This window comes from Onychostoma macrolepis, unplaced genomic scaffold, assembly GCF_012432095.1.
Source record: "Onychostoma macrolepis isolate SWU-2019 unplaced genomic scaffold, ASM1243209v1 Scaffold102, whole genome shotgun sequence".
Taxonomy (NCBI): Eukaryota; Metazoa; Chordata; class Actinopteri; order Cypriniformes; family Cyprinidae; genus Onychostoma; species Onychostoma macrolepis.
This window is the reverse complement of record NW_026704601.1, coordinates 373-13,503: the sequence shown is the minus strand read 5'-3', so window position 1 is coordinate 13,503 and position 13,131 is coordinate 373. Positions and strand designations below refer to the sequence as shown.

The following is a 13,131-nucleotide window of genomic DNA, read 5'->3' as shown; positions in this document are numbered from 1 at the left end:
ACTGCTGTCTTCACAGGGTCAGCCATGGGCACAGTTGATCCCACTAACAAAAAGAAAAGTCAGGTATGTAAATGATTGTAAGGTAATTATTGGTGGTTCTGGTGACTATGTATTACTATAGCTCATTAGTCAAGCAGATTCTCTTAAGGAATTTAATTAATTAAATTGAATTTAAAGGAGACCTATTATGTTCATTTCCAGTTCTATATTTTTATTCTGATACTCCACTAGAGTAATTTTGCCTGATCCACAGTTACGAAAAATCCTTGTTTATCTTAAACTTGTTTGTCAGAAACAAGCCTTTTTAGATGGAGCCTTCTAGAAGCCTACTATGGTTACTATTCTAATGAGCCTGCATGTAATGTAAAGTGTGGAGCCAAATATAACCAGCGTGTTTGCACACATATTTACTATAAGAGAGAGGATGGCCTTTTCTCATATTTTGTTCATATTTTCTCATATCTAGACACACCTGGGACACATACAGGCGTGGACAAAAATATTGACACCCCTGCATTTCTGTCAGTTAATAAATGCACTACTTCTCCCAGAAACTTGTTGCCGTTATGAATTGTTTGCATTGGAACAACACAAAAAAAAACAGGAAAAAATCCAAATCTGAGACATTCTACACAAATCTCCAAAAATTGACAAAATTGACGCCCTCAACTTAATATTTGGTAGCACGTCCTTTGGAAACAATAACTGAAATCAATTGCTTCCTGTAACCATCAGTGGGTTTCTTACAGCTCTCTCCTGGAATTTTGGACCAGTCTCCTTTTGCCAACTGCTCCAGGTCTTTCAGATTTGAAGGGTTTCTACTCGAGATCTCTAGACAGGTGCTCTATGGGATTTTGATCTGGACTCATTTCTGGCCACTTAAACCTTCCAGTGCTTTGTCTTAAACCATTTTTTGGTGCTTTTTGAAACATGCTTTGAGTCATTGTCCTGCTTTAAGGCCCATGACCTCTGACGGAGACCCATACGCCCTACATTGCGCTCCAGAATTCTTTGGTAGTTTTCAGATTTCATAATGCCATGCACACAGTTACAGACATCCAGTGCCTGAGGCAGCAAAGCAACCCCAAAATATCAGTGAGCCTCCACCATGTTTGACTGAGGGACAGTGTTCTGTTCTTTTGAAGGCCTCGTTTCATTTTCTGAAGACATGCAGTACAATGATGTGCTTTACCAAAAAACTCTGTTTTAGTCTTATTTGTCCACAGGACATTCTCTCAGAAGGACTTTGACTTCCTCAGGTACATTTTGGCAAACTCCAATCTTGATTTTTGTTTCTGTGTCAGCAGTGGGGTCCTTCTGGGTCTCCTACCATAGCGTCCCTTTTCATTCAGATAGCGATGGATAGTGCGAGCTGACACTGTTGTATCCTGTGCCTGCAGGTCAGCTTCAATTTGTTTGGAAGTTGACCGAGGTTCTTTATCCACTCTTTGATCAATCCTTTGTTGCAATCTTTCATCAATTTTTCTAATTCGTCCACATCCAGGGAGGTTAGCTACAGTGCCATGGGCTGTAAACTTCTTGACAGTGTTGTGCACAGTGGAAACAAACATTAAGATGTCTGGAGATGTACTTGTATCCTTGAGACTGTTCATGCTTTTCCACCATGTTTGTTCTCAAATCCTCAGACAATATTTCACTCTTCTTTCTTTTCTCCATACTCAGTGTGGTACACATAGACACAAATATTGTCAATTTTTACACATTTTAACTGGTTGCAAATGTGATATTGCCAGTTCCTATGCATTGCTACAGGTAGTTTAATTACAAATTAAAGGAGCATCACATGCTTGAAATACAATTATTTCTGAAGGTTCTGAAAAGCTGTCAATTTTGTCCAGTCCATTTTTGGAGATCTGTGTAGAATGTCTCAGATTGGCTTTTTTGTGTTGTTCCAACGCAAACAATTTGTAATTGCAACAAGTTTTAGGGAGAAGTAGTGCATTTATTATCTGAAAGAAATGCAGGGATGCCAATATTTTTATTTGTGTCTGTGACTGTATTTCCAGTGTGTTGTATAGACATTACAAAGTGCATTTTGTCACTTTTTTAATGTTTTTTTTTTTCCTGTGTATATATGACTAAGCTGTAATCTTCTATCCCACAGAGGGACCAAGGCATATGCCTCTGAGGAAAAAGCCACAAAAGAGTAAGTGCATGTAAATGCAATGACCGATGCTTCTATCAGTGTGTTGACATTGCTTTGTTTACTCCTGGTTATTTCCTATAGTTCCATTGTTTATTTTTTGTGTCTACTACAGATAATTAGTCCTAACAGACAATGTATAAAATCCAGCTGGCTTAATGTGTCAAATTGTACCTAAATGAATTGCCAAGCAGTAGAGAAAGCAGCAGTGTAGTATTCTCAATCAGAGGTGGACAGTAGTGAAGTATTTTTACTTCACTCAAGTAAATTTAAAAAGTATCTGTAGTTTATCAGAGTGTTTTTCTTTGCAAAACTTTACTTCACTACATTCCAGAGCATAATGTCATACTTTTTACTGCACTACATTTCATGAATTAAAGTTTTTTTAATACTTAAGAACATTAAACATGTAGTACTTTCTTGTACTCAAGTAAATATTTGAATTACTTTTACTTGAGTAAAAGTAAGAAAGTAATAGATTTCGAATGTAATTAAGTATTAAATGATATTTAATATAGAACGTAGTGCAGTAAAAAGTACACTATTATGCTTTGGAATGTTGTGAAGTAAAGTTTTCTAAAGACAAACACTCTGCTGTAAAAGTATTTTTCAAGTGACTGTAGTAGTACTTTATCAGAGTAAAAATACTTCACTGCTGTCCGCCTCTGTTCTCAAGTTCGGTTCCATGGTACAAGTTAAACCTGGTTCAACTTGTAAGTAGTGATAAACATCACTTGTCATCCTTGCAGGTCTGGTCACTACTGAAGTCTTCAGAGTCGTGTGTATTTTGGTCCTACTCTAAGAAATATGTGAACATGTTTTTGATGTCCACAGATTGCTCCTACCACACTCGCCTAGAGGCTTTCCCCATCAGGAGTGTAGTAAGAGAAAGAGTGAGACAGGTTAGAAAGTCATGAAAGAAATGCATAGTGTAGACAGTATGCAAAATGTGATATATGATTTGGAAACTTGCTTGTGTGTTAGCAATACATACAATACATACCATAACTGTTAGGTAGATACTTTTTTATGTTTAGTCTTTGAATTACAGATTAGGAAGTAGCTTGTACTGAGAAAAATCATAATCACATGCTGTAAATACCAACAATGACCCACTGTATATTGTCTCAGTGAAACTCAATGCCTGTAACCAAACATAATAGCCTTATGCTAAGAATGGAGTGTGTGTGTTTTAATCTATTCTTTTTTAATTTTCTTGATAGGGCAAATTAGAAATATTGGTTGACTGGGAGCCCTGTCCAATATGGTATGTATTCTTTGTTTTTTCTGCTTTATCAATTAATGTAGGCATTATTAATTTACTTTATCTTTGCTAATCTTTTTTATTTGTTTGTTTGTTTTTTGCTACAGTAATTTCTTATTAATCTGTTTTGGTTCGCAAATGGTGGTGGTCCTTCATAAATGGAAAATGAAACTAATGCTTATAAAAGACATGTTCTGTAATGATGTGTGCTTCACACTTGTTAAAATGTCTGTTTATTGGAAAGACCCAGTAAATTAAAAAGAAAATTCCCTTCTGTTTTTAGTGGCAAGGAGTGGGCCCGTTCCTGGCAGCCAAAGGATTCTCTTCAAATTAATGAGAAGAAATAAAATGTAAAATTTGAACTACATTTGGGTTTCTGCCTGTTTATTTCATTGTTTTTGAGCTGCTTTTGAAGTCATGTCTCATCTTTCTGTAGTGGTGAAAAGGTGAAAATCCCCAATAAATGTGACACATGGAGTTTAGTCTCAAGTAGGATTAAATGGAAATTTACTTAATCCAACTCAATTTCCTTTTCAGATGTTATTCGATAACATGTTTTATATTTCATGATTATACATTGCACTATATGTTGACATATAACTTGATTTCATGTTCTGTTCGTGCTTTTCAAGTTAACTTAACCTCACAGACCACTGTTAAGACATGCAAAAAACGTTTAAAGCTGTTCCTCTCTCTGCTGCAGACAGTTGTCATTTCAGGCAAATCGATGAGACAAAAATCTTCAGATCTTCCACCCTATTCACCTCCAGTCCTCATCCTATTCAGCTCGCAGGAGTCGTTCCGCTGTGCTCATCAGGAGCTGAGCTCCACATTCATCCAGATCTCAGCATTGCTATTCACTCCTTCACCACCACCAGTGTCTAGACTCCATGGGGGGATATTCCTTATCATATCATGCATTTCTCTTCTACTTCTCAAATAATGTCTGCATGTGTTCTAATTGCCAAAGACTAAATAGTTTCAACTTATGCACCTTGTCAAATTAGTTTGATCGCTCTTTAAGCCTGCAGTCAATAAATAAGCATTTGGTGTTTGTTCACTTGTATTTCTGAGAAAGACCACAAATTCACTATGATAAACACTTGCAAAAGATAATCACTTTTCCTTACATATTAACTGAAAAAATAAAAATGACATTGACAAAGTTGAGAAAAATAAGCAAAAGAAACAACCTACACAGCATATTTATGTGATGAATTTGTTCAACTTTACATCACATTGATGAGTTGTTTTAAGTGGGTTATTTTGAAATGACAATTTGGGGTAGCATATAAATTATAAAGATACTTATCTGGATAACCATGGTTATACCTACTAGAATTGATTGAACAGTTTTTGTCACAAACACAACTGTTGATTTATTGTGAAGGTCTGGGGAGTAGGCTACACATTTTGGAAGTATTGTTTGGCCTACTTATTGCTCCTAATACTTGCATATTTATGAGCAGATAATAATAATATTTATTTTTGAGAGGCAGTTTATTACATTCCTGAGGGGGCTGAACAAACGTATTCAGGCCATGATTACAAAAAAAAAAAAAGATTGCATAACTCGAAATAATTTCTGCAGTGACTACCCCAGATGAACTGATATCCTGAAGATTTTTTCATAATATCCTGACGATCATCTTAATAATATGTTTCGGCTGTCGGAGACTGTTGTTGATATATTTACTAAACTACTCTGGAAACCGGAAGAACTACAAATATGGTGGCTGATTTGTAAGTTTTGTAAGAAGTTCTATCACGTGTCACTACTGGGAATTGTAGTTTATAAATACATTGGAGACGGCCCTGACTTGGTTGAAAGTGAAAGTGACGTGACATATAACCAAGTATGGTGACCCATACTCAGAGTTCGTGCTCTGCATTTAACCCATCCAAAGTGCACACACACAGCAGTGAACACACACACACCGTGAACACACACCCAGAGCAGTGGGCAGCCATTTATGCTGTGGCGCCCGGGGACTACTATACCGGTTAAATGTCCCCCATGAACTGACATACTCACAATTTTTTTCATCTTAATCATCTAAATGCAGTATAATGTATGTTTCAGCTGTAGGAGATAGTTGACATATATAGTACAGATACATTTTATAACCCTAAATCGAACCCTACTCTGGAACCTGAAAGAACTTCAAATATGGACCCTGATTTGTACATTTAGTAAGAAGTTCAATGGCGCGTCTCTACTGGGAATTGTAGTTTTTAAATACATTGGTATATTCCCTGTAATTAGAAGATTTACTCCTAGGGGTTTGAGGGGCTGGGAAAGACATTGGTGTTATCAGATTTTAAAAGTATAATTGTTAAATGGGAGAAAATTGCTTTTGGGCTACTTTTGACAGCGTCCCCAGTTGGTGCCCAATATTGACTATGCTCACGTGATAGCTGGGGTCCAGAGGTCTCTAGAACAGTTGGTCCCATGTCTGTAGACCTTCTTGTTGCTGGATTATAAACCTTCAAACATGGTCTGAGTTTGAGGTTCAAAGATCAGTATTTAGCAAGCAGGAGCCATGTAGAATCTTCATACTGACATATGTTACTCTCCAGGTTGAGACCTTTCCAATGATGTATTTGGTTTAGCTCTATGAAAAAGTTTTAATTTTCTCATTTCATTTACACAAGCTGTTACAGGCCCGGTATATACAATTAAGTGTTTTGTTTGTTTGTTTGTTTATTTGTGTGTTTTTCCTTTTTATGTGGAAATAGTGACCAAAATGAGTCACCTTCAGAGTTTTTACAACGACAGAATCTGTTTTATTAGCCAGTGTATTTGGTTTATCCTACGACAATGTTTTAATGGACATGACTTTGCCCAGGGATACCTTCACAGAACCCTCTGTCAAAAATTACTCAAGGTAAAATTGACATGGCCAAATTTTGAACATTATTTTCATGATGGCATGCAAGATCTATGTTTTCAGCCTCAACCCAAGTACTTAAGGTCTTCCCCCACACCTGTAGTAATTAGCACTTGTAGTAACCTGTAGCACTTTATTTTAATTTAAAAAGATTTTAATTTTGCTCACTATTTCTGTTAGTTCATTAAGGATAAACCCCTTAAGGTGAACCATCTAGTTTTCATGGGGGACCTTAACAAATATGCAGAAACTACTGTACATAAAGCAAAACAGACAAAATACAAATACATTCACACAGACAAAAACTCTCCCGTTTCTAGCCACTCCCCACCAGACCAACTTGTTCCCCTACAAATGTCAAAATACATGCATTAAATGTACAAATACTAATAAAAAGTTTTGCATGCATTAACATGTATATATATACCTTACTATACACATTACTTCTATATCTCAAGTTTAAATACAAGCAAGATCAGGTTGTTTGAAGATAAGTAAAAAGACATAAAGTTATGAGTTAATAATGCTGTGTGATGTCAAATGAAACAAGATTCCACATATAAATATGTTTAATGTATATCTCTTTCCTTTTCCCTCCAGCTATTACCTTGTATCAACCATGAAATTGCATTTTATTTTTAAACAACAATGTATGGAAAAGTTAAGCCACCCTTATTTATATGGTGCTTTTAAAAATTCAGATTGTGTCAAAGCAGCTTTACAGTATTAAATAGGGAAATAGTGTGTCAAAATGCAAAAGGACAATAGTAAACACTAAATTTTCAGTTAAAGGCAGTTCATCATTGATTCAGTGATGTCATCATCCAGCTCATTTCAGCTCAGTTCAAATAGTATCTGTGCAATCACGCAGAGGATATCGCTGGGAATGAATTGAAAACATAAAATGCTCGTCTTTGGAAATACTTTATTTCTTGCCGTTCAATTTCCAGTGAAAATACACCACATTATGAGTATGCATATCGGTAAAACAAGCCATAAGGCTGTATTTATTAACACTGGACCATGTGCTTAATTTCTCTTGAAAAGCACCAGCAGAACAGGGAATCAAGTTATTTGTCAACTAATAACATGCAACATAAAGTAAAATTATAACACAGTTTTTCTGTTACATACTATCTAATCCATTATACAAGTACTTAAAGTAAGTGTAATGTACAGTATCTGCAGGGTTTTTAAAACCAAATGTAAGACTTTTAAAGAGCTTTTTAAGACCTGCACAAATAAAATGAATACCATGAGTGAATGAAAAAAAGCATGATTTACAGTTCAGAGACAAGATTTTCCCAAAAACAGTTTTATAAGATGATAACCTTCACATTTCAACAACTTTTAAGAAAATAGACGAGGCAAAAGTATCATATTAATTTAAACAATCGATAATTATCAATATTAATATAATAACATAAAATATCACTTTATTGATTTAATTTAATTGTGTTAATTTTTTTATTTGGTCTGAACAACAATGCCAATTCATTTTGTGTCAGCAGGGTTCCCTGGTAACGGCAGGACACAAAGCAGCACAGCATCTGACTTTAAAACATGCAGGGCTCATTTATTCAATGAAATCACAGCCTTTTGAAGTTAAATCGTCACATGAAGCTATCATAAAAATCATGAAAAAAAAAAAATCATAATTTGGACTGTCTTATACCATTTAAGACATTTTTATGGCCTTAAATTCGATATAACTCGTTTAACTTTTTAAGGACCCCCGAAACTCTGTAAGGACAAAACTGACAGTGACAGAAGAATTATAAACGAATAACCATCTTTAAGAAATATCAAACTCTACATTCTGGTCTGAGGGTTGTGCTACAGGGAATGTCATGAGGTCAACAAAACTGACAGAATTCAATGGCTGGGAAGCTTGAGAATGCTCAGCAAATGACTTAGAAAGCTGTTCCTAACATTTGTTGTATACAAGTCAAAAGTTTAGCCTCGAGTTTTACACAAAAGGAAAGGTCACAGGGTCACCGCAATCAAGGGGAGTCTCTCTTAAAGGAGTATGAATACACTACCCAAATATCATGTCATGATATTACATCTGGTAATATGATATGTGCAAAGTTAACATTTTTGGCTGAGTTTGGTGCACCTATACTAAGAGGTTTGTGCAACTTCAAGGAGCATTCATGTGCTTACTGAATTGCTTGGCAATCTACAGACACATAGAATGCATCCAGATGTTGATGTGGTAAATCAATCAACATACTAAAAATACACAGATACTGGGCAAGGCCATTTCCTTCAACACAGTCCTTTGTGCAGCTTCCATCTGGGGAAATACAGAAAAACAAAAATGCAAAAGGTAGGATAAGAAGGTGAAGTTCAGCTGTTTTAGAATGAACAAGGTGTGTAAAGCATCAATAAATACACAAATAAATTATGAAGAGTAACAGTAATGGGGATATTCCATCAACGCAGCTAATGAAAGCTGTGCGCTCTTGAAAAAGCCTGGCTTGAATTAACATTGACTTTCACTGCAGGCTCAAACCAATCCACTAACATCATTTAGCCATGTCTAGTCAACGTTGACTTTAACCAGGCTTGAATAAGCATGTACTGTGCTTGTGCATGGAGTACATAAGCAGCCCTGAAGAGCTGAGTAAATTTTAAGGCGTGTGTCATGCAGACACAGTTGTTCCTCAAACAAACTGATGAACTGATCCTGTCTTTCCTCCGTCCAAAACTTCAACCAGCCGCAAGTTTAGTAACTTGACCAGCTGACTTTGCTACAAGCTGCCTGGCTGTTGAAACAGGTGCCATGCCTTATAATCTAAAATCAGCATCAGGCAAATTGACAAGCTGAGTTGCTGCAACTTTTCCCTGAAATGCTCCTAAGCCAGGCTTTTCCTTTATCCACCTTGATGGAACAACCCCGGTCTATTTTTGAGAACAAACAAACATACATATGAATAAATTAATTACCTAAATTGTGTTTTCTTCTTCATCCTCACTGGTGTCTGGACTACTGAGGCCACCTTGATCTTCTGCTTCAACATGTAGAAGGGCAGAGGCCTCAGGGCCTAAAGCAGTCTTGTACTGTTGGAGGAGCACTTGCAACCTTTCTGACACCTCTGACAGTCGTCTTCTTAAGAGACAGCAAAGTCCCTCATTTCCCTTGTCTACATCTCAAAATACAAAAGAGATAACATTAAGGACAAACTACATATTAATACTGCTGCAAGAGGCCAAAGAACTTCAATGGAGTAAAAAGATTTCACCCATTCAAATCTATATACCAGGATGGTTGGCATTTTTATGTGTATCATTGTCATACTACCTGGCTATCTTCTGTATAAACTCTGACGGCTCACTGAGTAGACTTTATGCAGCGAGGCCCAAAGCAGCAGAAAAGTGTTTTGTGTTGCAGCCAATCAACGCATCTAACAAAAACATCTTTCTTCTTCACTACAGTTGTGCTAAAGTAACACCTTGTGTAGCATTCAAGAAGTTACATCAAGTAAAAGGTGTTTGATGATTCTGACCAGCTAGATTTTCTATGTTGACTGGAGGAGATAATAATAAGCTTAATCTTGATGTTATGCTAACCGTGTAACACACCAGGACACAAATTCTAATGTTCAAAAGAATTTTGTTAATTTCAGCTTTTATGTAACAGCCACAGTACAACAAATCTCTCAAGCAAATGTGACACACTTTAAAGCCTTACTGACTTGTTACCGTAGTGAACAATTATAGTCCACATTTTATTATGTGCGAGCCAAATGACCATAACATACAGAGCAATAACTGCTCGACTCCATCCAAGTTCTGTGACTGAAACTGATATGTTTTTTATTTATTTGAAATTCATACTTTAAATTTAAAAGGTTTTTATTCATCTTACCCTCCTCAGCTATCTTGTTCTTCAGAACCACCGCCAGGCTCTGCAACCATGTGCAGTGTTGTGCCATCTCCAACACCAAAATGCTTTTTTCTTCTTGCAGTCGCACTGTCAACATCACTTGGTCATGCAGTTGTTTCTTGATCAAAATGTTTGCTAAGAATCAACAACAGTTATATGAATACATGAGACAATCTATACATGAGCATATAGCATTGCAATGTTTTGTAACTACAAAAATGTACTTTTTTAAATCAAATTGATACATAAGAAAACTGAAAATGTGCCCATTAACTAAATGAACACTACATTACAACACTCAATGTTACATGCATGTCTTAGTTCAGTGTACTCTATATAGCAGAACTGTAAATAAATTCTTGTGAAGCATCTGAAAACTGACGTACCACTGCCATGAACCTCCCACAGCCATATTTGAGACACAGTGCTCTCTCCAGTCAGGGAATGCTCCACCACAGCTACATCAATGTTAGTGGCAGAGTCTAGTACAAGACTATTGTATTTCTCTATCTCCTGAAGAAGGAGCTTTTTGTCTTCTGCCAGCTTCCTTCGAAGGCGGTGGCGAAGCTTGCTGCTGTCTAGAAAGACAGGAGGTACAGGTGTAGAGGTCTGTAACAGCACTGTTCAATAAGGAAAGACATATTGCACCCCAAAAAAATTTAAGCAAAGCTGCAGTAATTGAAGTATGTGAAAATTTTAATTTAGATTTACAAACAGATAACCCAAAGGTCCAGTGTGTAACATTTAGGGGATACACACATTCCTGAAAACAAGAATTGCTGTGTTTTAATTACTTTGGAATGGGAAGTTTGTATCTAAATATGGTCCTTCCACAGAGGTCACCATGCTCCTACGGTAGACCACAATGGACAAACAAACACTGGCTCGAGATAGGACCACTCACTTTCTCTCGTCTGTCACAGTAGTTCTACTACAGCTTGCAAAGGGAGAGGTGAGGGGAGCTGGTTGCAATCTACAACCTTTAACATGTATTTTTTGGTGGAGTAGGATGCATACAGTAGCTTGAATATATCAACCTATTATATTCTGTAGTTATACCATTCTGACGGTAAAGGGTTTGCTTCCGCTGCCTCACACTAAGGTAAAGCCCCTCAATCGACTGCTGAAGTCCTCTGTGTGCGGTGCCTTGACTGCTATGAGATGTATTTGGTGTCTCTGTAGAAGTAATAGTGAAAGCAAATTCACTGTTAAAACAACACAGAACCGTTTCAGTGTTTGAATTTTTATTTGTATATAAATCCCCTTTTAATCCTTCAATAACATTTCATTGATATTTATTTTAATACTTTACTGAACTTGGTATGTGCACTTCCTGCAGGGAAACTGAAATACGCAACATAATAAATGTGGCAAAACATCTGATGGTGACATGTAGTTTGCTGTAACCCATAGATGATCAGCCTATTACCTATAGCGGCTCTTTAATATCAAACTTAATATAAAAGAAACAGCAAATATCCAAACTGGAAAAGGATATTTGCTGTTTCTTTTATCTGGTCATGCTTACCGCCAGCTGCCCATTCCTTCACATCAGAAAGCCACTGTGCCACCACTTCATCTGTGCAAAGTAACTCTGTTTTTAGTTCAGCTAGCCTTGCTGTTTCATCCTGGAGTCTCTGGCAAGTCTGATAAACAGTGTTATACAATAATCAGGACTTAGCACACAACAAAAGGATACACAAAACAATTAATAGGAGACTTACCTTCACATATCTTGTTGAAAGTGACTGATGTAGAGAGAGACGTTTTTTGTGGTTCCACCCCATTGCATGCAATGTAAGCATGTCTACCCGTGCTGTTTAAAGCAAATAATAAGGTTATGATGCTGAATAAAAAAAAAAACAAACAAACAAAAAAAAAAAAAAAAATATATATATATATATATATATATATAGCAAACAATCTGATTACCTGCTTTGGACATATATTTGGTTGTCAGGGCACAACGTGAGAGGTAGCTGTTCACTTGCTCGACCTCCTCACCGGCGGTTGTCCCTGCTCCTTCCTGGTTTCTACCACTCCATTTAATCTATTAGTAAATGGTGAAAAATTCAATTTAATTAAATGGGCACAATTTGTCTCAAAGGCTTTACAATCTGTACAAGAAACGATTAAGCAAAAAGGCTACATAGTACAGTTTGCAGTTTTGCCTGCAAACATTACAAATGTACATGTGATGCAAAATATTATACATACTTCACACTTAGTAGCATGGGCTCGAGCATGCATCACACTGAGGAAAGGTTTCATTGTGGTCAGATCTTGAAGAGCAGGAAGGACACTAGCAGCTTTCTCCAAGTATGGCCAATATTTGCAAGCCACATCCATTGCAAAGAATTGTGCCTTGGCTGGCATGAGCTCCTTCTGAAGATACAGAGGGTAGGCAAATATCTCCCCCCTGTACATATTAAGAGCTTTCAGAAGGAATCCGTGGCGACACACTGCAACCTCCATCCCTCTTCATCCAATTTGGAAGCCCTCCTTGATGTCTCCTCGCTGCTGTCCACTGGGAGTCCCCACATGTGCCTTTTCCTGTGTCTATGACACACATAACAAACACAACAAATCAAACAAAAGCAATGCTGTCATACAATATATGGCATTTATTCTCTCAGTTTGATTTTGGAGTAGCTGGTAGGTAGAAATCAAGGTCGGACATATATGGATATATATGGTTCTTTTTGTGACAACTTTTCGGTCAAGTTATGATTGAAACTTGCATTTCTCACTGCTTTCTGTATGGTTTCCACAAATCTAGACACCGCAACGTCTTCAGCCACAAAGAGCCCCTCAAAAAAGGCAGGATCATCAGAGCTGAGGAAGAAAGAAAAATAGGAAATACATCCATTAAATATATAAAGAAAATAAATAAATCAATAAAAGACTGAAACAAAAGACC

The 13,131-nt window shown here is 36.8% G+C and overlaps 1 protein-coding gene and 1 long non-coding RNA gene across 4 annotated transcripts; one reads left to right on the top strand and one right to left on the bottom strand.

Moving 5' to 3' along the window:
* Positions 1-1,960: 1,960 nt before the first annotated feature.
* Positions 1,961-3,795, top strand: LOC131535026 (uncharacterized). Its single transcript, XR_009269489.1, has 4 exons — positions 1,961-2,167; positions 2,999-3,066; positions 3,388-3,431; positions 3,712-3,795. It is a non-coding gene; the product is annotated as an uncharacterized LOC131535026 (long non-coding RNA).
* Positions 3,796-7,234: 3,439 nt separating this feature from the next.
* On the bottom strand, positions 7,235-12,683 carry LOC131535024 (uncharacterized). Of its 3 annotated transcripts, none has more exons than XM_058768155.1 (9): positions 12,429-12,683; positions 12,144-12,261; positions 11,936-12,027; positions 11,740-11,857; positions 11,271-11,387; positions 10,598-10,789; positions 10,194-10,346; positions 9,272-9,474; positions 7,235-8,618 (listed from the first exon to the last, which is right to left on the bottom strand). In XM_058768155.1, the coding sequence occupies exons 1-8, from the start codon at positions 12,636-12,638 to the stop codon at positions 9,272-9,274; spliced, it is 1,203 nt and encodes a 400-aa protein (XP_058624138.1). In that variant the 5' UTR covers positions 12,639-12,683; the 3' UTR covers positions 7,235-8,618. The 3 variants fall into 3 exon arrangements, with proteins under 3 accessions (XP_058624138.1, XP_058624139.1, XP_058624140.1); XM_058768156.1 differs by having other exon boundaries at positions 9,272-9,468; XM_058768157.1 differs by having other exon boundaries at positions 11,740-11,839.
* Between the last annotated feature and the right edge of the window lie 448 nt (positions 12,684-13,131).